At 53.1% G+C, this 24,248-nt stretch overlaps 10 protein-coding genes across 10 annotated transcripts; 3 read left to right on the top strand and 7 right to left on the bottom strand.

Moving 5' to 3' along the window:
* Nucleotides 1–600: 600 nt before the first annotated feature.
* Nucleotides 601–2,288, bottom strand: CORC01_09548 (uncharacterized protein; the record flags this gene model as incomplete). The annotated part of the gene is made up of 2 exons (XM_022621177.1): nt 601–1,960; nt 2,050–2,288. 2 exons carry the CDS (start codon nt 2,286–2,288, stop codon nt 601–603), a joined length of 1,599 nt encoding a protein of 532 aa, XP_022472323.1.
* An 816-nt stretch (nt 2,289–3,104) lies between these two features.
* Nucleotides 3,105–3,446, bottom strand: CORC01_09549 (uncharacterized protein; the record flags this gene model as incomplete). Its single annotated transcript, XM_022621178.1, has 1 exon — nt 3,105–3,446. A coding segment is annotated over one exon (342 nt), but the record flags the coding sequence as incomplete, so codon positions are not given.
* Nucleotides 3,447–4,368: 922 nt separating this feature from the next.
* CORC01_09550 (uncharacterized protein) lies at nt 4,369–4,557 on the bottom strand (the record flags this gene model as incomplete). Its single annotated transcript, XM_022621179.1, has 1 exon — nt 4,369–4,557. The coding sequence occupies one exon, from the start codon at nt 4,555–4,557 to the stop codon at nt 4,369–4,371; it is 189 nt and encodes a 62-aa protein (XP_022472325.1).
* A 1,668-nt stretch (nt 4,558–6,225) lies between these two features.
* Nucleotides 6,226–6,429, top strand: CORC01_09551 (uncharacterized protein; the record flags this gene model as incomplete). The annotated part of the gene is made up of 1 exon (XM_022621180.1): nt 6,226–6,429. One exon carries the CDS (start codon nt 6,226–6,228, stop codon nt 6,427–6,429), a length of 204 nt encoding a protein of 67 aa, XP_022472326.1.
* Nucleotides 6,430–9,376: 2,947 nt separating this feature from the next.
* CORC01_09552 (SNF2 family domain-containing protein) lies at nt 9,377–13,345 on the bottom strand (the record flags this gene model as incomplete). Its single annotated transcript, XM_022621181.1, has 9 exons — nt 9,377–9,841; nt 9,911–10,062; nt 10,135–10,591; nt 10,658–11,201; nt 11,255–11,359; nt 11,410–11,462; nt 11,519–11,730; nt 11,783–11,976; nt 12,036–13,345. 9 exons carry the CDS (start codon nt 13,343–13,345, stop codon nt 9,377–9,379), a joined length of 3,492 nt encoding a protein of 1,163 aa, XP_022472327.1.
* Nucleotides 13,346–14,013: 668 nt separating this feature from the next.
* Nucleotides 14,014–16,152, top strand: CORC01_09553 (uncharacterized protein; the record flags this gene model as incomplete). Its single annotated transcript, XM_022621182.1, has 1 exon — nt 14,014–16,152. The coding sequence occupies one exon, from the start codon at nt 14,014–14,016 to the stop codon at nt 16,150–16,152; it is 2,139 nt and encodes a 712-aa protein (XP_022472328.1).
* Nucleotides 16,153–16,526: 374 nt separating this feature from the next.
* Nucleotides 16,527–16,826, bottom strand: CORC01_09554 (uncharacterized protein; the record flags this gene model as incomplete). The annotated part of the gene is made up of 1 exon (XM_022621183.1): nt 16,527–16,826. One exon carries the CDS (start codon nt 16,824–16,826, stop codon nt 16,527–16,529), a length of 300 nt encoding a protein of 99 aa, XP_022472329.1.
* Nucleotides 16,827–17,199: 373 nt separating this feature from the next.
* CORC01_09555 (methionyl-tRNA synthetase) lies at nt 17,200–18,429 on the bottom strand (the record flags this gene model as incomplete). Its single annotated transcript, XM_022621184.1, has 1 exon — nt 17,200–18,429. One exon carries the CDS (start codon nt 18,427–18,429, stop codon nt 17,200–17,202), a length of 1,230 nt encoding a protein of 409 aa, XP_022472330.1.
* A 1,123-nt stretch (nt 18,430–19,552) lies between these two features.
* On the top strand, nt 19,553–22,413 carry CORC01_09556 (SNF2 family domain-containing protein; the record flags this gene model as incomplete). The annotated part of the gene is made up of 4 exons (XM_022621185.1): nt 19,553–20,060; nt 20,177–20,490; nt 20,547–22,246; nt 22,302–22,413. The coding sequence occupies 4 exons, from the start codon at nt 19,553–19,555 to the stop codon at nt 22,411–22,413; spliced, it is 2,634 nt and encodes an 877-aa protein (XP_022472331.1).
* An 899-nt stretch (nt 22,414–23,312) lies between these two features.
* CORC01_09557 (uncharacterized protein) lies at nt 23,313–24,173 on the bottom strand (the record flags this gene model as incomplete). The annotated part of the gene is made up of 1 exon (XM_022621186.1): nt 23,313–24,173. One exon carries the CDS (start codon nt 24,171–24,173, stop codon nt 23,313–23,315), a length of 861 nt encoding a protein of 286 aa, XP_022472332.1.
* Nucleotides 24,174–24,248: the final 75 nt, after the last annotated feature.

Consider the following 24,248-nt stretch of genomic DNA (forward strand, 5'->3'; position numbering starts at 1 on the left):
CGGATGATATAAACGGGGGGAAATACCGCGCACACTGGATGGGAAAAGTGTGCACTTGGAAAGGAAAACTGGAGGCCATTGATCGAGGCGTATAGAGCCTTCCTCTCCCGGGAATTAAGACAGATTGGAGAAGACCTCTATCGAAAAGCTCGAGGAAATCGGGAGACAGATAAAGGGGCATCGTCTCAGATCGTTCATAGACATAGACTCGTTTCAAAAAAAGACTCTTCGTATTCGATCCTGTTCAATCCTTGTTCGGTTCGCTTAGAAAAACGTTCATGAATTTGGCGTCTTCTTGTGCCAACAAATGCAGTCTTCATGGACGTCTCACCACTGTCGCAGAGATGTTAACATCGTTGCAAAGTTTGGCACGTCTCAGACCGCGCTAGTGGGGCCGTTGGGCCGAAGTTGCCGTGAGCGCGCGCCTGCTACGCCGGACTTTATGGGTCCGCATCCCGATGATCCGGACAAATGAACTGCCCACCATCAGGCACTGCACTTGGTTTCCGGGAAAATGCATGGTAACTGTACGTTTGAATTTGATGTAGTGAGGTAAAGATGTTTGTTCATTCAAATCATGTGGTATCAAGGCGAAAACGACTACGCTAATGATGATGTCCTCCTTCCGGTCCGTTGCCGGGCTTCGTCTTTATCCCGCCGTAGTTTTGACGGCGTCCTCATGTATCTGGCCTGCGTATCAATCCACGGCTTCTCTACAGCACAAAACAAACATGCGTTTACTAGGCCCTGTATTGACAGGCTCACTAGCGATAAAAGCACAACCACAAACGGGCCAGCTTGCTCTGGGTTGTCCCAGCGCATAACATGAGCGACAAACGGAACGGCCCAGATGAGTATGTATACAAGTGGGTAAACAAAAAGCAATCGCAGTTGGCGACGAATCTTGTCGCGGGTCTTTGCCATTCCCGTGCCGTCCATGGTAGGATGGTAGAGGAAAGGAGTATTGTTATGGTCCGTGTCAGAGTCGAGGGATGTGCCTCGACGGAGGATGGACCAGATGTTGGCAAGAGACTTGGCTCGGGCGTTTGTGGGGCTATTGGGTGGTTGCCAGTGTGTGCTGAAGCTCCCTCCCTGGTTAAAATGCGCCTGAGGCGGGTTTAAGTCGATTGTATCGCGGCGTATATAGCTTTGAGGAGGAGGAGAAATGGGCTCAAAGGTGGTGGAAAGAGGACTCGTGCTGGGCTCGAATGCACGCGGTGAGACGTCGTCATTGGGTTCGGGGATACGTCCATCCTCTGCGTTTCCATAGCTTGGCCAATTCCATTGGATCTTCTGCCGACTGTGGAGAAGCTCGATCTCAGCCGTCATGGTGGTGTTTGTAGAAGAGGCACGTCGCCGTTCCGAGTCTTCCATTGAGGTTTCGGAACCACGACGGGATGTCGGAGTGGCTGGCACCGAGGCAATATGACCCCAGTGCCCATCGTCTAGCATATGAGTTGCACTCGCCCGTCGCATAGCACTGAGTCGACCGAAGCGCCGCATGCGCAGAGTGACGTAGATGTAGATGTAGGCGTAGAGCGCGACAATAGTGAGCAAAATCATGTAGCGGGGAACCCAGCTCAGGGCAAGTCTTGTCCATTCAGGCCGGGCGGGTAGATAGCAATACTCCCCGTTGTTGACGTAGCCGGGCCAGTTAATGAAGGCCAATGAGGCCATCAAAAGTGGGAAGAATGCGAAAGCGCTGAAGGCAAGGCGTCGGTGGGGATATAAGCCACTTTGGCGCCCAGAATGCCGCGGTCGGAAGATGTAAATGGCTGTGTGTAGCGCGATGAGAACGACGGCAATGTCGGACGCTTCTATGCCGACTGCAAGGAAGAAGCCGCTCGCCTGGCAAAAAGACGAGTTTGACGCAACTGGCCCGCTCTTGAAGTCGACAATCGGGAATATGATGAACCACAGCGACTTGAGCATGTCGCTCGACATGAGCAACATGATGAGACTGCGTAATCATTAGTAAATACCCATGGGCCGTCGTGAACTGTGCAGCCCGCCCAGTGAAAGCGATGCACCCCCACTATCAGTACTCACTCATGTCTGAAGCTTCGTCTCCTGCGAGAAAACCAGTAAAAGGCGAACGTAACAGATGCAAAACTCAATGCAGCGGCAGCAAGCGAGGTTGATTGAATAATCGTCCACTGGTGATCGGTCAACCCATCGGGAATGCGGGTGTAAGATGTGTCAAGGCTGCCGCTATCAACTTCGGGCGGCGTTGCGGCTGGCGATTGCGACGCACCAATGTTGTCCAGTGCGCGGGGCCACGGTGCCATGACGGCTGTGGTTTCCTGAACACCGGACGTGACCTTGGAGTCGGAACGGGGATTTGTTTTACGTGGGAGGCTTCGGATTCCTCATGATGATGTGACAGTGGCCACTCAGACGACCCACGTAGTCGATCCTGGTGTTGTTAGGGTGGCCGCTGAAGTTTCGAATCTGCGTATACACCCCTCGCCTTTTGTCCTCGTCCAACTGGGATTTTCTGAGCTGTGCTTATATTTTGACCCGTCATTCAGCTTCCTTCCATGGGACAACGCTCGTTTCGATATTTGTGATTCCCCCTGTGATCAGCCAGCTTTGTCGAAAGTCGGGTATTCGTAGATGAGTGGGCGGGACTTTGTATCCGTGTTGCTGTTTGCCTCGATGGCCGGAAACAGTAGTTGGTTTTGTTACAGCGATTGCCCGAACTAAGGTACTGCGAAATAAATATCCGGTCGTGTGGGAACCAAGATTGGCTGCCAAAAAATTCGGATTGTCTGGGAAACACAAGTTTCCTTCTTCTTGCCAGATTGGACGGAGGTGGTGGAAGAGGATGGGTTGGTGGTTATAGGAAAAGGGTAATGGTACGTAGGTCCTATTTTGGTAAGCATTCAGCCTTCTGTTAGCAGGGTCTGTGGAATATGAGGTCCGTCCTCCGCCTGGTATCGGATTGCCGCTCAGGAAAGGGCGACAGAAGCTTAAAAAGGGACGGACGCAGGCGAGACATTTGACCGCGAATAGGGGAGACGGGAGTCGGAGGCGCTCAAAAAAGCAAGACAGGCTATTAGCGTCGTGGTTCGAGGCTTTTGAGCGGATGTCAGCTTAGCCAATCAACAGGCGACCAAGGGAATAGGCATCCGGTGTGGTGTGGTGGTGTCTGTGGGTTTGTGCGTCGATCGTGTGATTGGGGGCGTGGAGAGCGGTGAGGGTGTCTGTCGAGCGAGCCAACATATCTTGAGTTTGGCCTGGTCTGACGGCTCATGAGCGTCGATGTGTGACAAAGTGCAACAGAGTTTCGTGGTTGAGGCTGCTGAACCAAGGGGGGTGGACAGTAATAGGGTGGCGTCTAGTATTATCCTCGATTGTTTGGGGCCGGCGACCTCGGTAGGCGAGAGACAACCTGGAAGCCACCTGCTGTACAGTCGGCGGTACAGGGGTAACGAGCACAGCAAGGCACAGCGGCTGGGTTGGGTTGGATGGCTGGCTGGCGGGCTGGGTCTGCTGGTCTCGTCTGGTTCGCCAGGCGCTTGTTGAACAAAAAGCAAAAAATGTGTTTGTTTCCCAAAGGGCTGTTGTACATTTGGGGGGGGGGGATTGTACCAAACAGAGGTGAGTAGCCTTGGGCGGATGGGTGAACAACGAATTGACGATCAGTGATGACGATGTGCATTCATCCATTCCATGTGATCCCCAGGGCGGTCATGATTTTCTCGCGATGCGATGCGAATGGTCAGATAGGTGCCGACAAGCTTAAGCAATGCAGCAGACAGATGGCAGTATGCAAGTGCCCTGCTGGTGGTATTGGCCGAGTTTGCCCATCGGCAGAGCTCTGAGCAAGTCCATGACTAGCTTCAACGAACCGAGACAAGTGACGAATAGCGGAAACCACAAGCGCTACCTAGCGAGTAGTTTTTGGTTTAACGAGAGTTTGATTTGCGAAATCGGGCCTGGATGCGGTGTGGGAACAGCGAAAGGAAACCCGGCCAACCGATGCTGTGGTAGGTATTTTGGCGGAAATCTCGCCCGCCAACTGTCGCCGCCTAAACTCACGTCGAGTTGGAAACATTCCAAAACATGAATGTCACTGAGTGGTTGATGGGACGGTGACGGGATGGCCACTGCCAGATCTAAGTTGATCCACGGACGCGGAATGGCCGTCGCTGAGCGACTTTGGCCCTCGATGCCGTATGTCCGGGAACGGCACTGGACGCCTGGCAATCTGTGGGCAGATGGAAATATGTGCCGGCATGACGGTGGGACGGGGAAGGTTGAGGGGACCGACCACTCCTTGGCTTCGCTATGAAGCGAACAGTCCAGCTGGTGGCCGAGGAGACATACAGAGGCTATCCTCTGGATCTCTGAATGCGCGTTGCATTAAGCAGCTTGTGCAGGACAAGCCAGTTGGACGGTGGTGATGGTTGAGCTCGGTGCAACTGCAGAGGAACGCAGGAATAGCCAAGATGAGAGCTGTGGCTTTGACGGGCGCGCAAGGACTCTAGCGATGCCTTTCCCGGGCTTGCGGTTTGCCAGGTGACGTGGACGGGACGTTGGATTTGGGACCATCCCGTCAGATTGAAGCCGAAAACGGACAATAGATGCGCTGATTGGCGTTGGTTGGCGGAAATGTCTATACTGGTGCTGACGTGTATATGGAATCGAGCGAGCCCCGAGAGCCACGGCAACAGCAAGGACATGACGGGATGCCCGTGATGGAACTGCGCAGCTGCGCAGCATCTTGATGGGAAGATAAAATCCCGTCTCGACATGGACTGGAGGATGCGGCGGTCAGGCACTCAGGGAGGAAGTAGAAGTGGCACGGGTCCATGGGTCAACAGGATTCTGGGGTGGGATACGGAGTACGGTACGCATACCTAGGTACCTTACGGATACCTGGAAGGGCACATGGCCGAGCCACCGAGGCAAGGAGCATGGGCGGGAACAGCTCATGATCGGCAAGAACCAAACCCCCACCCCCAGAATGAGGCAGGAGCTGGCACAAGGATTGTACGGATAGAGCTGATCACGACGCGCAGGAGCTGAGTCATGGTGCACAGGGCACGGGATGCGCTTTCCTCTGCTTTCCCCATCCGCCTTACTATGGTAGGGACTCCGTACAGCACTGCAGATTGGGCAACATCTCGTACCAACGCTTTCAACACACCATGTCATACCTACCTTATGGCTGATTCGCATTGCGCTCAGTCTCCCGCCCATCAGAAGCATCTCGGGATCGTATTGGCAATCGACCTGTCAGCCTTTCATCCAGGACGCTGAGGTGCTTCCCCTGATGATGGAGAAATCACAAGGGAGGAGACAATAAGGATTGCCGACGAATACACTTGCTCTCTGCTTGTTGCACGGGGCAGCCGCTTGCATTGGACGCACTTGCCTACCGTTCTTAGGTTTCCCATGCCATCCTTCCCTGCCCTATTATTACCATCGGTACGAATAGTACCTACAGCTTTCCCCTCCCTGCCCTTCCCCTGCCGGGCCTGCTCTTTCCCTGAGGTATCCTTGCCTGTGCCTCACAGTCGGCTGGCCCGAGCGTCGCATCCGCTGCCCCATGCGGTGCACGAGCCACGGGAAGAAATGGACCCCCCTGTTTGTCCAATGAACAATGGCGGATGCTGATCCGCCGTCTGCCCTGGAATGATGGGGATATCTTCGCTAATCCGTATCCGTAGCGAGGTACGGATACGTTCCTAAGCACCTACCTAAGCTACGCTCACCGTCTCCACGATTCAGCCAAGGGACTGTTGTCTCCCTCTCACACCACCTTGCAGCCAACTGATCAATCAGCACCGTTTTTAAGCCCCGAAGTGGTCGTCCAGAATTCTTCTGAGCCATCTGATCTTGCTGAACCGAGTCATCTTGAAGCACTTTACGATCTCCGGGAGCGGTGAAACGCCGCCGTTTCCGCACATCGCTGTCGCGCTGGCAACAACAACCGACCAAGGACGGCACCGACGATCATCTGGAACTCTGTCGGCACCCTGTCGGCACCCAGGCGGCACCCTGGCGGCACCCTGGCGACCCATCCCAAGCGAGCGAGCGAGCAGTCACGCAGTGTTGGTTCGAAGTGTCGACTCCAAGGGTGTCTTTGCATGGCTGAGTAGGTAATCGACCACCCATCCGTTCTCGTTGTATGGCTTTCCGAGACGCTAGGCGCCATTCCCTGTGCTCCCCTTCTTGTGTTTTGGGAACAGGTCTACGTCCGTATTTTCTTTTTGGATGCGACCACCGGCACCGTATTCCTCCCTCTCTCAACTTTGTAGCCGACAACGAGAGAGACATGACCCCTATTTCCGTTGCCCATTGGATCGGATTTGGGCAGGCTCGTCTTCCCAGCCCTTCTCGCAATCTCCTGTGAGTTGCCAACGCAGACGGCCTGTTGAACCGAGAATACAAGCGCGAGACAGGTCTCGGCGCCATTGAGGGTTATCTTGATGCGCTCCAGGCTGACACATCCTCCCTACTTTCTCTCAGTGTGTAGCCTAATACAACAGAGGCCCCATCCTACAGTCACATGATGGCTTGACGCTGTCGATGTGGAATCTACGAAAACAGCACCATGGGACAGATACGCTGAGCGCCATCTGGAATATCGAGCTCCGTTAGGGTCATTGTATGCAACGCTACAATGCATTCGTCACACGCCATGGCCGAACAAATACAAAGTCGCGCGCACCAACTCGCGTCGGCAATCTTTTGGCCATCGATCCGGAAATGCCCCGATTCCCGTGCGTTAACCTTTGCCCTTTTTACCCGCCTGCGGTATGTAGCTGGGAATACGAAGACAAATTTAACCCCTTCCAGCTAGGTCCGACTCTAAGAATCCTTCAGACGGTAAAAGAGAGGCATCTGCCCTTCAGATGTCAATTGTCAGTTGGGCAGCATGCGTCATCAGCCACGGAAACGGAACAGACACCCCTTTTGTATTCTCCGCGACTCCGCAGCGCCATGGCATACCCTCGCCCTGGCCCTGAGCCTATTCCCATGGTGCCATACTTGGGAGTCCACCACGTATGCACCTGAACCGGGCTCACTCTTCCCGCAGTCCTGGCTCAAACGGGATAATTTGGTCGCCCACCGACCCTTGTTCACCGCTGCAATCGACATCTGCCGAGCATCGCCTCGATCTTGCTTGCCCAACATCCATATGATTGGCCGACTGTCTGAATCTCTTCCACCCGATCCGTGCCATCCTGGTCGGCGATGGAAAGCTTAACCTTCATTTCGGGACTTGGACCATTGTTGTCGGTGAGCCAGGTTGGGTTGTCCCTGCCACTTAACTAACACATTGCTCGCTCTGAAAAGGTAAGTCAGGCGCGCATGTTTGGGTTTTTTTGAGCCAACTTTCTGCTCAGCGCAATATTGCTCATCATTTATGCGCTTCACAACTTTTCAATTTGGTCATTGCTTGACTCCGATGTCTTGTACGCGAAAATTTTCCAACACATGTAAAATCCAAGGTAAAAATATGATAAAGGAAAATGAAAAAGGTAATAATACTGTTCAACGGCCAAAGATGTCCCAAATTTGGTAGTATGATCCCGAGTCACGGGATCGGACACGGAGTTTTTTGGGTGGCCTCGGGACCACGGGCTATTTCATGTCGCTAGCAGCGCAGGGAGGCCGTCGTCCCAACGTTGAGGTGAAGGCAGGTGAGCAACGGGTTTTCCAAACGCAGTCAGAAGGCTTACAACAGGTCAAAGACCTGGCTTGCTTTACATATGGCTGATGGGCGATTACGGCCTAGACATTAAGAGCTACCCCGAAAAAGGAGCTACCAATGTTGTTCGTTCGCAGACATATTCACCGTGCGGGATCTCGGTTTCGGTCATCGGCAACGCTAAGACTGAGGAGGCGAAGAGCACGGTCAATAAGGATGGAGACACCTATAGGAAGAGTAATTATCCAAATATGTGAACGACGTGATGACAGCATTCGATTCGGACGAATGGTCCCCCGAAGGACCGATAGGAGCGCCAAGATGAAGCAGAGCGGCGACTGTCCGCGGTGGCTGGCGCCACATCAACTAAGGGGATGCGTCCCAGCAAGCACTACACGGTATTTGTCGTCCTCATCACGACTCTTCCCTTCAGCCCCAGCAGGATATGTAGGCACGACCAACACACATTACAGCCAGCAAGAGGCCTTTGCTCGAGGCACGTGAATCAATCAAGCTCTTCATCAGTAGAGGCATCATTTCCTTATCTACCTACCTCGGCAAAATTACAAGTCACGCCCGCAGAATGCTAAGGTAGTACGTATACACGAGCACTATAGCTTTCTATTACCGCCGCTTAAACACAGACAGAAATCTGATCTCGGAAGCTTCATGAACATTCCTTAATAGGCAATATCAATGCAAGATCTGTAGAAGAAATACCATCTGACCGTCAAAGAGTATTTAGTGCCAACGTTATTTGGTCTAGGAATGGATACCATTAAATATAATAACCAGTCGCGCGCGCCTATAATTATCCGCCTTTGATCAGACGAACTTCCTCTTGCCACCCAATTTGCCGAGTCGGCACTATGCATCAAGTGCGCCTCGGAACGTCTTTTGTTTCACAAAGAACTCAGCAATCGAAATTATCTGATAGCTGTGCACGACAGGCTTCACTATGGGAGGGGTGGAGCTATGGCAAGGCCATGGCCACGCTCATGACCATGAGCTTATCAGATGACCAGTCGCTGCCTCCTTTGCCTTTGATCTCTCGTTGTAATACCCCCCACGGGGCAGCCTGACGAGTCCTGGGATGGTACTCGGAGGACAATTCCATGACGAAGGGCTTCTGAGGACCACAGCCCTATGAATGGAGACTACCAAGGGAACGAGGGAATCCCTGTGTGAGCAACTGCTTTGATGACCGCAAGGAGTCACAGACCTGTCGTTCGTGATGTCACCCCTTGTAGCAGCTGCTACCTTATCCAAGATACCGAGGTCCGGAAACCAGGTCCGACGGAGTCGAGTCCGGGCCAAAAGTTTTTCTTCCTTATTTGGTTACTAGCACGAGATTGTACTTCATTTGTAATTATATTCACCGATATTTAGGACTGGTCTAGAATAACTTGTAGAGCAGTGTGGCTTCGTGTAGGTATCTGTATTTTCTCATTCGACATTATTTCCTAAGCGAGCTTCTCAATGCAGCTTGAAACCTTTGGTAAAAAGTTTTGTCTATTTCAATTTCTAGTCTATGATCTATGGTATCGTTTGTCTACTTAGGTAATGGCGCAGTTTGAATGTCCCATGATGCAGCTTGGCACCTCTCCATCCATCTAAGAGGGCATGGGCTGATTTTCAGCTCAGAATAAGGAATGGGGGGAGGGGGGAATATCAAGCGAAGCGCTTAGGGCATAAATGCGCAAAAAAGTCTCAAGGCAAACACGCAGAAGAAGGGGGTATGGGTCCAATGGCCTGTTGATGAGTGTCAGCCATCTGGGGTTCTTCGCCCTTGGACGCTGCATCCGCAGCCACGGCCTCCTCCTCCTCCTCCTCCTCCTTAATCTCGCGGAGCAAATTCGCCTTCAGCTCGGCCCAGGCCTTGGGAGCTGTCAAGGCCATGATCTCGTAATCGGAGAGGATCTGGGGCACGTGGCCGTCGTCCTGGAGGACCTCTTCAATCTCCTCGCACTTCTCCTCCTGGAGGTTGCGAATGTCTTCGTCAATCGTGCCCCGGGCGAGGATGCGGACGTAATGGGACTCCTTCACCTGGCCCATGCGGAAGACTCTGCCGAATGCCTGCCGCTCGGCGGCGTTGTTCCACCAGACATCAATCAGGATGACGCGATTCGCGCACGTCAAGTTCAGAGCTTGACCACCGCACTTCATCGATGCAACCTATAGGTAAGGAAGGCAAGTTAGCACCATTATAAAAGGTGGAGTGTATTCTTCTCGTTGTGGACTTACGAGGACTTTGATATTCGGGTCGCTCTTGAACTCCTCCACAGCTTTAGATTTTTCCGTCGTCGTCATCGTTCCCATCAGATAGACAAATGGGATGCCCTCCAGGTTGAGCATAACGCCGGCCATAGTAGCAGTCTTGACGAACTGAACGAAGACTATCGGTATGTTAGTATTGAAATGATAGGAATTCAAGGAAAATCATGTCCCAGTGGAGATGAGAATCTTACTAATGATCTTGTCGTCTGGCTGCTCCTTTTGCCAGTTGATGACAACGTCCTTACAAGCTGTAAGCTTGGAACTGGGGCAAGGAACGCCTTCAGGGTTGTTAATGCCGATCCTGATATAAGCCTTTTCATTCACGTCAATGACTGGGAGGTTGCCCATGGTATCGGCGCCGTACTTGGCGTTGACCTGCCTCTTCACCTCCTTCCGCTTGGCGGCCTCACGCCTCTTCTCGCTCGCTTTTTTAGACTGCTTCTTGATTTTGGATGGCGTGCCGGATATAGACGCAGTGTCATCGTTGTCTTCTCCGCCTCCATCCCACATGATGCACTGGGCCTCCTCGCTTCTGAGCGTTTCGACGTCGTTCCACTCGTCAAAGCCTTTGTCACAGACTGGGCAAGTTTTCTTGCGATATCTCAAAACCTTGTTCATAAAACAGCTCGAGCAAAACATGTGCTCGCACTAGAAAGCCGCAGTCAGTAAAACATGAAACATACCAAAACCTTTGGCCGAGCAGAATAGGGTTACCTTTGGCAGCATGATAGGATCGAGTATGCTCTGGTCGCGCTGGCACAAGCCGCATCGCTGCTCGTTGACCAGCTTTTCGATGCTGGTGAGTTCCAAGAGTCTCGCCATGCTGAATGTTTGACCAAATGTGGATTTGCCGAAAGGATCGGTAAACTGGTGTTCCTCCGGGGGAACGTTCCGGACTTGTGCATCCGCCTTTTCTTTCAACTTCGCTTTCCGGGCTTCTTTTGCTGCCGCCTGCTGCTTACTGAGTCGCTTGTCCATCTCCTTCTTGCTCTTTTTCTTGCCAAAAGCTCTGGCATGACCCTTATCAGGGATAGGTGGCACTTCGCGTCGCTTAGCACGAGTGCCAATCTGATGAAGTATAAGTGTCTTGCCCTCAAGCTCGCGCAGACGGCTCGCCATGTGCTTCAGACTGTAGGATTGGATGTCTTCTCTCAACGCCTTCTCTAGGCAGTAAGGGTGTGAAATCGCTTGTCTCCGACGGAGGACGGCAACATGCTTCTGAGGAGGCTGAATGTTTTCGTAGTGATTGCCTATGGTACTAGTACTTGTGTTAGTTTCCGGTCATGGTGTAGACACAGGACATAGACATACTCATAGAGTATTCGCTCCTCTGCAGACAGATCAACCCACTGATCCCCAGGGGTCAAGGCTGGAAGATCGAGTATCTTTCGGCCTAGGAACTCATCCTCTTCGGTTCTATCATGGATTCAGTGAGGTCCTCAAATCGCCGTTCACTATTTACTCACCTCCGGTAGGATATCAGGCTGACTAAGGCGTCAAGTCGTGCTGTGCCATTGTCCTTGAGCATTGTGAGTTTACGAAATGGGCCTAGCCATGACCAGAATGCCCACTTACCGTGTCCAAAAACTCTTCCTCGAATTCCTTCTGAGTGGTGAGCCCTTCAACTCCGATCAGCTTTAAGTAAGAGAAAAGTTCTGTGACATGTGTTAGCTGGACCATTCCCATGCCGAGGGAGTACTGGGGATCACCTTTTCCTCGGTTGATAAGAGGTGTCCCGCTCAACACCCAGAAGTGTTTCGCCCGCAGTTGATGGGAAGCTAGGGTAGCTAATGTGTTGTCAGAAGGGTTTCTTCAATCGTTCATAGATGTTGGACTTACTCCGAGCCTCGAGGTTCTTGATTTGATGGCCTTCGTCCAATATGACGCGGTACCAGTTGATGTGAAACAACTCGCCAACTAGCGTCTGGAATTCATGATTATACGCAATTGGGTCTTCGGCGTGCGTCTCCCTCATCTCATCGAGCTTCTCCTTCGAAGGAAACTCTGCGAGAAGTTCGTTGTATGTGGTTATCCTAATAGAGTTAGAAATCTCGCAGCGAATGAGTGTATGTGGATCAGAAATTGCACATACACGATCGTGAACTTGGCAATTGTGCCTATAGTCAAGACGTTGGAGCTTCTTCGAAAAAAGTAGACGTCTTCAGGGGGGATGATTTTGACGTGTTTTTGAATCTCTTCGCCCCATTGCTCAGCGACTACCTGATTAGGAGCAATGATCAAGGTACCACAGCTCCATTCCAGCTTGTCCTCGCTGCCGGGTGGATTGCCGACAATGCAACCAAGAGACATAACAGTCTTCCCCATGCCAGGAACGTCAGCGAGGACGCCGCCAAAAGGAGGCGCCTCAGCGTTTTCACGCTTCACCATCCATACGACAGGCGTCAATTGGCAATCTCGAAGATTCGATCTCATACCCTGGAGGTGGTAATCGGTTTCTCCAACGGCCCTCACCCTGGCATGACCCAAAAAGCGCAGCGCTTCTTTGAGATCCTTCTTTTGGGTACCGCTGTGGCGGTTGTCATTACCCTGGGTCCCAGCCCGGGTAAGTTGCTTCAGGCGGGATGCCTTGGTGACTCTACCCTGACACGTTGCAGGGATCGCGCCAGTACTAGCTGCCACAGATACACTGCTGATATTGTGGAACATATCGGCAGTCTTCTGAATAACTGCACTATTATCCATGTTGCTGTGCGGCTGAGCTGTTCCCTTGGAGTTGGGCCTGCGTCTAGGCCTCTTCGCTTTAGGTGGCTGAACGTCCACCTCGCCGCCACCCAATGCTCTCTTTTTAGAAATCTCTTTTCGAAAATGCTCTTTGAGATTCTGGTGCTTCTTTTGGTGGTCTCGCGCAATGTATTGCTTGGCGGTTTTGGCCACAGGACCCCGGACGGCCCTCGGCTTGCGCGGCTTCTCAGTTGCAATGCGAGATGCATCATTACTGCCGCCATCTTCATCCAAGTCCAAGAATGGGGCGTCCCCCAAGTCATCGTCCGTCTCAGTTTCGGTTTCTGGATCATACTCCGAAGCATTGTCGGCGGTTGTGTCTTGATTGCCGACAAAGTGGCGGAAGCCGTCATTTCTTTGGTACGAATTCGTGGAAATGTGACCTACTGTGCCCTCTCCATGCAAAGTTGTCACGGAATCGTTCTTGGGAGGATGATCCTCAGTCACGAAAAGGTCAGAATCGGCGACACCAAAATAGCTTGCGGGAATCTCAGTTGCAGCAGGAGCATTCCGAAGAGAATCCAACAGCCATTGGTCATCAATGGCATAAATCTGCAATTCGTCTGGTGGTGGCTGCAAAGCCAGTTCAGAGCCCTCATTCATGTCGTTTGAATGGACGCTTTGCTCCAAGCCTGGGTCTTGATCCATGATTTGATCCATGATTGGCGGAATGAACTTGTATCTTGGAAAAAGTAAGGTCCAAGAACTCAAAAATTTTGTGTTGAGAGAGTAATAGATCAACGTCAGTTGCTATGATTGAAGATGGTCGAAGAAAGTAAAAAGATTGAAGATTGATGTGGGTATCTCAAGTAGAGGTGAAGAAAGCTTGTCAGAGAAATTGATTTAAGTGGTGTGAAGAGGGAAAGATTTGAGGTACCAGCGGATGGATGAGAATGGAGGCTTTATATAGACTTTGCAGCAAAGACAAAGACTAGAGGGAAGAGCAGCAGGCCAGCCTTCCTTCAGAAACGAATCCTCGCGGCAAGAGCAGTTGGATTGGATAGGTACGTAGGGAAGGTTCAATGAAGTCAGCAGTAACTCAGAAGATGTGGGTTGAGTTATCAGTTTGTAAGTTAACTGACTGCAGAATGAGAACAACAACGAGCGCAAACAATGAAGAGTGGGAATAACCTCTCATTGGAAACCTCGGTGTGTCGGTATGGGTCTGGGCCTCGGTGAGCTTCACCGAGAACACCTTTCACCGCCCAAATGGCAGAACGAGAACCCCACTAAATTTTCATAGACCCCACGCCCCAATTGCATTTTCTAAAGCACTTGCGACGGCAGATTTACGCCCTTTTCATTATAATCAATTCAACACAGCCGCCATGTCCTCAAAATCAGGCAAAAATGGCAAGGTTGCCGACTCTCGTTTCTCAAACTTTGAGACCGATCCCCGCTTCCGGCTGCCCTCGAAGAAGCAAACCAAAACGAAGATCGACAAGCGTTTCGCGCACGCACTAAAGGATGAATCCTTCACAGCCGGCCCAAAGGTTGACCGATACGGCCGGAAAGTAAAATCCGACAAGAAGAAGAAGGCTCTCAAGAACTTATACGAGGCGGAGGACGATGAGGAAGATGAGGAGGAAGGCGAGGGCATGGAAGTCGAGGCCGACGACGTTGTCCAGCGCGAGCTCGCAAAAGCGGACGCCAAGTACGACCCTGCTCGCGGTGGCGGCTTCTCCGAGTCAGAGTCAGAGTCCGAATCCGAAGACGACGATTCCGACGAGGAAGACGCCGCTGTGGCTGACCCCAAAGCTTCCGTGTCGCGCCTGCGCGATGAAGAGGCCCAAGTTGAGGAGGGCGAGGTCACGAACCGGATAGCAATCGTCAACCTGGACTGGGACAACATCAAGTCGGCCGATTTGTTTGCTCTTTTCCACAGCTTTCTGCCTTCAACTGGCGGGCGCATCGAAAATGTGACGGTGTACCCCAGCGAATTCGGCAAGGAGCGCATGCAGCGCGAGGAGTTGGAGGGCCCCCCGAAGGACATCTTTAAGAAGTCGGATGACTCTGAAGAGGAGGAGAGCGAGGACAGTGAGGAGGAAGACGAGGCGATTAAGAAGGAGCTATTGGAGGAGGGCGATGCTGACGACTTCGACCACGATGCGCTGCGGAAATACCAGCTGGATCGGCTGCGGTATTTCTACGCCGTCATGACCATCTCGGATAAGGCAACGGCGCAGAAGCTCTATGAAGCGACCGATGGCACGGAGTACCAATCTTCATCAAACTTCCTCGACCTGCGGTTCGTCCCTGACGATGTCACATTCGACGACGAGGCCAGAGACGAGTGCAACAAGTTGCCGGAGGGATACAAGCCTGTCGAGTTCACCACGGACGCCTTGCAGCACTCAAAGGTCAAGCTTACCTGGGATGTCAATCCCGACGACGCCGCCCGCAAGGCCTCCATCAACCGCGCCTTCACCGGCAGCCGCTCGCAGATCGAGGAGAACGACCTGAAGGCCTACCTGGCCAGCGATAGCGAAGACTCTGGCGAGGAGTTTGCGGGCTTCGATGACGAGGGTGAGGAGGCAGAGGAGGAAGAGACCGAGAAGCCCAAGTTGTCCAAGAAGGAGCTCGCCCGTCAGAAGATGCGAGAGGCTCTGGGCCTGGGCGCCGAGGAGGAAAAGAAGGCGTCCAAGGACGCTCCCGTCGGCGAGATGGAGATCACATTCACGCCTGCTCTGACGGAGAGCAAGAAGAACCAGAAGCCCGAGGAGGAGGAGACGACGATTGAAAAGTACAAGCGCAAGGAACGCGAGCGCAAGGAGGCGAAGCGCGAAGCGGCCCGTGCCAGACGCGAGGGCAAGCCCGTCGCTCCCGTCAGCGAGGAGGCCGACGAGGTCGAGATCGAGGGCGACGGCGCGGAGGATCTCGGCTTCGACGACCCCTTTTTCACGACCGAGGAGCCGGCCAAGACCAAGACGTCTGTCCGCAAGGAGGAGCGTCTCGCGAAGCGCGCGGTGCGCGAGGCCGAGGAGAAGGAGAAGGAGGAGCAGAAGAAGCAGCTGCAGCTTCTCATGGCGGACGACAAGACGGACGCGGCGGAGCACCTGGACCACTTTGACATGAACGAGATTATCAAGGCGGAGAAGGCCAAGAAGAAGAAGGGCAAGGCCGCGAAGCGGTTGGCCAAGAAGGCGGCTGCTGACGGCGAGAAGCTCGGCTTGCAGGAGGACTTCAAGATGGATGTCGGCGACGACCGTTTCAAGGCCGTGTTTGACAGCCACGAGTACGCTATTGACCCGAGCAACCCCAGGTTCAAGGGCACCGATGCGATGCAGAAGTTGTTGGAGGAGGGCCGCAAGAAGAGAAAGGCTGGCGGGGATGATGAGGATGTGCCCGTGGAGAGGGAGGGCAAGAAGGCGAAGAAGTCCAAGAAGGTTGGCGGTGACGACGAGGAGTTGAGCAGGCTTGTTGCGTCGGTGAAGAAGAAGGCGGCGAGCAAGGCTGGCAAGAGATGATGTTGATGCCTTTTTTTCTCTCTCGCGCTTTGCTGATTGTTTCGAGGCGTGTTGTGGTCATACCCTAGAATAGAGGTCCTACAAAAGTTATTGCAATGTACAAAGCACAAGTTCATAACGGGGAAAAGAAATGTGTATCAAAGGAGTTGGTTTTCTATTTATGTGATGCTATTCCGTGGGGTCCTTTCATGGGTATCTGGGGTTGCAGAAAGAATCATCCAACGCCCTTCGTAGCTAGACTTTCCGTTCCCCGAAGATGTTTGACCTGGCATACTTCTGCCTACCATCCTGTTCTCATCTTTCCCAGTATCGTCATCCCGCATCTGAGGCTTCATTCTGATGGCTTCGTCTGTATATTTCCGTAAACTCATAGTTCACGAGTCGAAGATGGCGTATACGGCAAGCGAGACAAGGGAAGGCGGGCCAATCCTGCACGTGCTCAGAAAACTGTCGAAAGTAGGCTTGGACTGGACTTGCGGAGCGACAGCTGGTTCCGCCTGATCGTCGACGTCGTCGTCATCGAGAGGTAGAGGCAGGCCGGTGAGGGGATCCCATTCCATGTGATCCTCGTAGATGGAGCCAAGCATGCTTGCGATCCAGACGAGCTCGGCAAGCATGAGGGTGAAGAGAACACCTCTCAGGGTGGCCTCATTGTGCGAGAAGGGGGGAGGCATGGTTTGTATGGTATCGAAAAATGATGATGAGGGTAGGGTGGTATTTCCACTGAACACGGATACTGAGTATGAAGGGTTGAGGATTTTGAAGGTAAGCCTGGCAAAGGAAGGAACGAGAAGGAAGAGAGGTTTTGTGGCATGGTCTAGTTATTATGGATTCGTCTGTAGGTGGACAGCCGATGGATGATGTTGGCGCAGATCGGGACGATGGTCTTTAGGCATCTTCACAGGGCAAACGGTGCAAGCAGGCAGGCTACATATTTACAGAGTGATTCGTGTGCATCATGGAATCTTGTTCTATTTCTTGATGATTTAGCAAAACATGGCTGCCTCGGCTTTTGTTTATCATTACCAAAATAACAATGACAGCACTTTACCGAACAACGGCATCCTTCAAGCTGGGAACGGTGCAAACACCACCAGACTTGGTCTTGAGCTTGCCAAGACCCTGCTTTCCGAGAGCCTCAACGACACCAGCGTCAAAGGCTACAGCCAAATCGTCGGTGGTGGTGAAGCCAGGCTGAAAGGTCTCCCAGATCTTCTTCTTGGGGTTCAGCACACCCTCGGGCTCACCTTCCCAGCCCTCAAAGTTGATCCTCTCACCGGCCTTGGCGTCAGCAGGGGGAGTAACGAGCTCGACGGGTCCCTTGTGGTCGTCGACCTCGCCTTCCTTCAGCTTGGGGGATGCGGCCAGGACCATGGCGCACGACTTGATGCCACGCATCTTGACGGGCTTGAGGTTACAGACAACGACGACCTTGCGGCCCTGCATAGACTCGAGGGGCACGAGGCCGTTGAGGCCGGAGCAGACGGTGCGGCAGACCTGGCCCTCGTACTCGGTGGTGTCCTCGTTAGGCTCGTCGCCGACGGCGATGGTGGAGACGTAAAGGGAGTCAGCCTCGGGGTGCTTGATGGCCTTGAGGATGTGGCCGACACGGAGGTCGATGAGAGCCGGGGAGAGGGGCGCGGCGGCGGGGGCGGCCTTTTGGGGCTTGGGAGCCTTTGCCTTCTTCTCCTTCTTGGGCTGGCCCTCGCCGGCGCCGACGGCGGCCTTGACCTTGTCCTTGGCCTCGGCGACGACTTCCTTGACCTTCTCGCCGGCGCTCTTATCCTTCTTGCTTTCCTTGGTACGGTCGGGCAGGGCGGCCTTGTCACCAGCAGCAGCAGCACCGCCAGCGGCAGCAGCAGCAGCCTTCTCCTTCTTGAGACGCTCCTTCTCGGCCTTGGCGTCGACGGGGGGCTTCACGTAGAGGACCTCGTCGAGGTCAACCTTGACCTTGTCGTCGGCCTTGACATCGGCGGCGAAGGCGGGGAAGTTCTGGACGAAATCGAGGTGGCGGACGATGTTGGGGTAGCCCTTCTCGCCGGTGCGCTGCTCGGGGGACCAGGAGGCGACGAGGGGGCGGACGGCGGAGTAGAGGGCGGTGTCGGCCTTGCTGGGCTTGGTGCCGAGGAGGGTGGTGCGGGTGCTCAGGTGGGAGTTGAGGGTGTCTAGGATGGGGGAGGCCTCGTCAGGCTTAGACTGCTGGAGACGGGTGGCGGTGGTGAGCCATTGCTGGATCTCGGTCTCCTCGTTGGGAGTATACGTGGTGTTGGAGGCCATTCTTGCGAATCGGAACGGGGAGATGCTGCGTGAGCTGGGTCGGATGGCGCGTAGTGAGGAAATCATTAGGTGCGAGTCTGAGGTGGAATTTTTACCTGTGTGGCTCTGCGGGGTAGGTGGCAGCAACGGTGTGGTGGGAGGACTGCCCCTCCACGCCGTTCCGCTCAATTGAATGCCTCAGGCTAAAGCCAGTGGGCTTCGGTGAGAGCTGACCGAGATGAGCTCTCGGTATGCCCAGGTGAGTGCCTTCCATCAGACAGCTGAGATTGTTCCCCCTGCATTATTCGCGGAGAATAAGGTACGATCCAAGCCATGTGTTGCAGGAGAAAGCTGACTCATTATGTTTTATCATTCGAACCATGTCCATCATCCATTCTCTCCGCACGCCTGTATATCAATCATTGTTTTTCGAGACTCGGTCCAGCTTCATTTCATCATTTCGGACAAAATTGCACTGTTTGACCGAAGCCGATGCATTATCTTATCTACGCCAGAGAGATGTGCTGGACAAGGGTCTAAGTTCAATCGCTGGGACCCCGATCTCCTTCCGATCCCCGACTGCTTTCATGACGACAGCTGCCTGAAAGAAAAGAAAGAAAAAGGAAATAAGAAACAGGGGTTTAATTGAAAACGACACGAAGTCACGTGTTAGCGCTTTCCATTCGCGTCGCGCCCCTGTCTTTCCTTCCTGGCCCCGCGATCGCGCCCTTTGGCAGCTGAAGCCCGGTCGTTCCTGCCTCCTGTTTCCTCTTGCCACCACACCCTCACTCAACAAACTCGTGTCCCTCACTTTTTTTTGCTCCTAGAACGAAACCTCAATTCACTCTTCGGGGCCTTGCATCACCAGCTTCTTTTTCTTGCACCCTCTACTGCTTCAATTACTCTTTTCAAAAGTTGGTATCCTGGAGGCACAGACCTAAATTGCCAAATTTAGCGTCTTTTCTTGCATCATCGATTTAGGGCACTTTTTTGTCTCCTGGATTGACCACCACCACTACCAGATCTCCCTCACTCATTCACTATAGACAAGACGATTGCCCCTGCAGAGCTACCGACTTCCACAAAAACCACAACCGGATTACCTTGCTATTGCTCTCTGAGTCTGGCTGAGGCTACATTCACAATGAGCTCCACAGCATCGGAAACAGAGTCCATCATGTCCGCTAATCAGCGGCTTGACACCAGTGCACCCTCCTCACCACCCCGAGATGAGAGCGTTGAGCCCATGGACTCTGAATTCGCTCTTATCATGAAGGAAGAGGCCAGGGCCAAGGCAGACAATGACAAGAAGAACAAGGCCGCGCAGAAGTCGCAGAATGTGAAGAACCGCAGGAAGCGCAAGAATGAGCTCTCCAAGGAAGAGAAGCTTAAGTTGGCCAAAGAGCTGGACGAACTCCTCAAGAAGTCCGAGGCTTTCAGCAAAATGTTGATGGAAAAGACCCAGGCAATGGGTCGGGTTGGCACCAGTGTGGCAGGAGAGTCCTTGGGTGATCACAACCTATCCTTGACTGCTCAGCCCAAGATCATGAAGGGCGGTACCATGAGAGACTACCAATTGGAGGGACTCACGTGGATGAGAGAGGTCTGCCTTCAAGGCTTGTCTGGAATTCTAGCCGATGAGATGGGTCTTGGTAAGTGTCTCTTCCTCACTTTCTTCTACAACTTTCACGCCTTCTCTACTTAGTGTTTAGACAACCGTCCACGAATCTCACCTACTCCCTGGAACCACATACTGACTATTTTCCAGGCAAAACTGTCCAGACTATCTCGCTTATTGCAAACCTGAGAGAGGAGAACTACCTTGGTCCTCATCTCATCATTGCACCTCTGAGTACCCTCTCAAACTGGATGGACGAATTTGAGAAGTGGTGCCCTTCTCTCCCCGTTGTTCTGTTTCATGGAGACGCGCAAAAACGCGCGGACATCAAGAGGAAGCACTTGACGCCAAATATGAAAAATGGCAACCCCACAAAGAAGTTCCCTGTAGTATGCACATCCTACGAGATGGTCCTGAGAGAGAGGGCCACTCTGAGCAAGTTCAACTGGGCATTCATCATCATTGTGAGCCGTGCCACCCGCAGCACAATGCATGAATCCTATTTGCTCACATTTCCTAGGACGAAGGCCACCGTATGAAGAATTTCGAATCCAAGTTGTTCCAAGAGTTGGAGACTTTCGCATCCGCGACCCGCATGCTCATCACCGGAACTCCCCTGCAGAACAATCTCAAAGAGCTCTGGGCTCTTCTTCACTTTCTGCTGCCCATGATCTTCAAGAGTTACGAGGCTTTTGAGGCATGGTTCGACTTTGACGACCTCCAGGACGAAGAGGGCGCACAGGAATTCATCGCCGACCGCGAGAACCAGGAGTTGATCAAGAAGATCCACGTCATCCTTCAGCCGCTTCTGCTTCGCCGCGTCAAAGCGGATGTCGCTGCGCATCTTCCTAAGAAGCGCGAATATGTTCTCTTTGCGCCCATGACAAAGGAGCAGACCGACATGTACAATGCCATCAGCGACAAGGATGTTGATACTCGCGCCTTCCTGGAGAAGATGGTCATCAGCCGTCTGACTACTGTCGCCACTCCTGTCAAGAAAGAGAAGCTCGCTATTAAGGATGTCGAAATTCCAATCCGAAGCAGTCCTAGAAAGGTACAAGGTGAGGCAGTATCGGAGACCAAGAAGCCCAATGCTTTCTCGGCGATGATGAGCAGGGCTAGAAGTTCGTCTTCAAAGCCCCAAGAAGCCGCCAAAGCGACGCCAAAGGCTTCGTCAAAGCCATCCTCCCGCGCTGGCTCTAAGCGCAAGGAGGCGCCCACCCTCGAGACTCCCCAGTCCAAGAGCGCCAAGTCATCAAGACAGTCGACACCTTCGACCACTACCCGAGGCCGAGTCACTCGTGGCCGTCGCCGCTACGCCGAGTCCGACCCCGATGATGAAGACAAGCTCTCCGATGATGAGTTCGAGGCGAAGCTTGCCAGAGAAGCTGAGGAAGTTGACAAGGATGACGACGACTCTGCCGTCGCTCTTTCCCCTGAGGAACAACACAATGCCAACATCCTAGACCAGGCCAAAAAAGAAATGTCAACCAAGAGGCTTGGAAACCCCATCATGCAACTTCGTCTCGTGTGTAACTCCCCACACAATTTCTTCGATCCTTGGGGCTACGAGGGAGGTCCTCCCGTCGACGAGAGCATCGTCACGTCATCTGGTAAGATGCTGATGCTAGATCGCCTTCTCCCTGCCTTGTTCTCGAAGGGTCACAAGGTCTTGATTTTCAGTCAGTTCAAGACCCAGTTGGATATTCTCCAAGATTACTGTGAGCTTCGGAAGTGGAAGGCCTGCCGGCTGGACGGTTCTGTCTCCCAGGAAAGCCGTCGTGACCAAATCAAGGAGTTCAACGAGAATCCTGATTTCAAGATCTTCCTTCTATCGACGCGCGCCGGTGGCCAAGGCATCAATCTCGCAAGCGCCGACACTGTGATCCTCTTCGACAGTGATTGGAACCCGCAGCAGGATCTCCAGGCGCAGGATCGCTGCCACCGCATCGGTCAGACGCGCCCTGTCATTGTGTACCGCCTCGCTACCAAAGGCACTGTCGAGGAGGAGCTTCTCATGAGTGCTGACGCTAAGCGTCGTCTCGAGAAGCTGGTCATCAAAAAAGGGTCGTTCAAGACGATGGGACAGAAGATTGACTTGAAGGAAGACCTCGACAACGAGACGCTAAAGTCTCTGCTCTTGAAGGATGGTCAGATCTTCAAGCATTCGGGCGATCACGAGGTCTTGAGTGACAAGGATCTGGACGTTCTATGCAACAGGTAATTTTGCTCATGATTCTGTTATCAAGATTGAAGCATGGCTAACATGATACAGAAGCGATGAAGCCTACTCCAAGGCGGCCGAGGGTACCGCCAACGCCGACGGCTACAAGGTTATCGAGACTAGTTCCGACGGCATCACCATTGCTGGTCAGTCTTCTGGTTAAGGTGGTGCAGCCTGCCCAGCATTCGCTCTTTCGACATTCTACCAGTGAAGCTGAGAGGTTTGCTCGACAAGCCGTGTACACCCTTGCCGTTGTTAACCCTGCCCATGTCAGTGGAGCGCAGCACATGGGTAATTGCATATTACCCTGGAGAAGTGTACCATTGAAGCTTCTAGCGATCGAAGTTCAATGGTGGAAAAGAGAGATGTGGACTCTTGCTTATAAAGACCAAACAGTGGCAATGGATTGTTTTCTTTTCGAGGATGGAGGTCCATCCTCGCACAACATGCATTTTGAATCGGGTTTGCCTACTCTCTGAATGGCTACCTTTTCCCTATCTTGTACTATGTAGATTCGGCGTTTGATACCCCAGGACTGATCAGACGACTTACTTAGCAAATAAATGCCACCAATGCCTGTTCACTCTTTCCAGACTATGATTGCGTGAAAGCTGTGCATGCCAGAAGCCACTAAGCTCGTGATGTGATGATGCGGTAATCAACCGCTCTGGCGTCTACTAGATAAGTACTTCACTTCCGTTTCTCCAGAAGGAAGACCGGAGAAGCAGAGTGCACTCTCATAATAGCGCTTGGCAGGAGATGTTACTTGGGAGTGACGTCTCATTGCCACAGTGAACCGCTGATGAAATGGCATTCATAGTGGGATGGGTTGTCCACGGTGTTTCAACAGACGGAAAGGTGAACTTGTCTAAGAGTCGCAGTCGCTGGAGCGCATGAGAGTCTTGCTAAGCCCGGTGTGTCTGAGTAACCCGAATCACCAGGATTCGCCTACTCTTCTTCGCGCATTTTCCCTTTAAATTTCGTCAATACTTATCAACGTCAAGGACTAGGAGGCGATTACAACATCACAAAAGTACCATCGCGGAGACCATCAACGGTCTCTCACCAGCCGACGCCCTCCCAGAATCCCCGCTTCACCACAATGCCATCGACCCAAAGACCGACGTCAAAGATGAGGTCTCCAACAAACATGAGGACCTCTGCGGTTAGATGAACGGCGAGACGCTGCAGGTAGGGGCGGTACAGGTCGACGATCATGGTGTAGAGCAGACAAACTAAACTGACACAAGCGAAACCGACGCTGAGTCGAAGGAACAACCACTCGGTGCGGAGCACACTGCGGTCAATGGCGGCCACAATCTTCTGAGGGAGCGCCTCGAGCCAGCGGTGAAGCGCGGAGAGAAGCCTCTGGGCAAGCTCGCAGGGGTGATGAGGGATGTGATACGACGCCGCCCAGACGAGCCGGGACGTCTTTGCGATGATCCAGCAGAGGACGCGGAAGATTCCGGGGACGACGAGGTGGACTGCCAGGCTTAACAGGAGGGGCATGTGCAGCATGCCGATGACGAACCCGTAGAGATGGGCGAGGTTGTCGAGGCACCTGTTGTCAGCGTAGAGGACCCAGCACACCCATATCGGGCCGACGAGGTTGGGGAGGAGGAAGAGGCTGCGGAGGTACCCCTCGACGAGCCAGCGGTTAAAGGGACCTATTTGCGAAAAGACTTCTGCGTTATCTTTGATGGCCTGGACCGCGTTTTTGAGGCGCGTCATCACGATGACGGCGTTGAGGGATAGGGTGAGGTAGATGGAGGCCGCGGCGAAGATGTGGTATGCTGCGGAGAGGTCCGCGCGGTAGAAGATGGTTTCGAGGGACGCGACGAGGAGGGCAAGGATGCTGGCGAGGAGGGTTGGGGGCCACATTGCGCGCAGGGCGAGGCAGCAGGTACTCGGTATTGTCGCCATACTTGCGCCGCTTGGTTTTCTGGTGAGAGATGGAATGGTGGAATTTAGCTGTGCTGTGGTCAAGGATCCGGTATC

The sequence above is a fragment of the Colletotrichum orchidophilum genome (genome assembly GCF_001831195.1).
Source record: "Colletotrichum orchidophilum strain IMI 309357 chromosome Unknown Scaffold_87.1, whole genome shotgun sequence".
NCBI classification, from domain to species: Eukaryota; Fungi; Ascomycota; class Sordariomycetes; order Glomerellales; family Glomerellaceae; genus Colletotrichum; species Colletotrichum orchidophilum.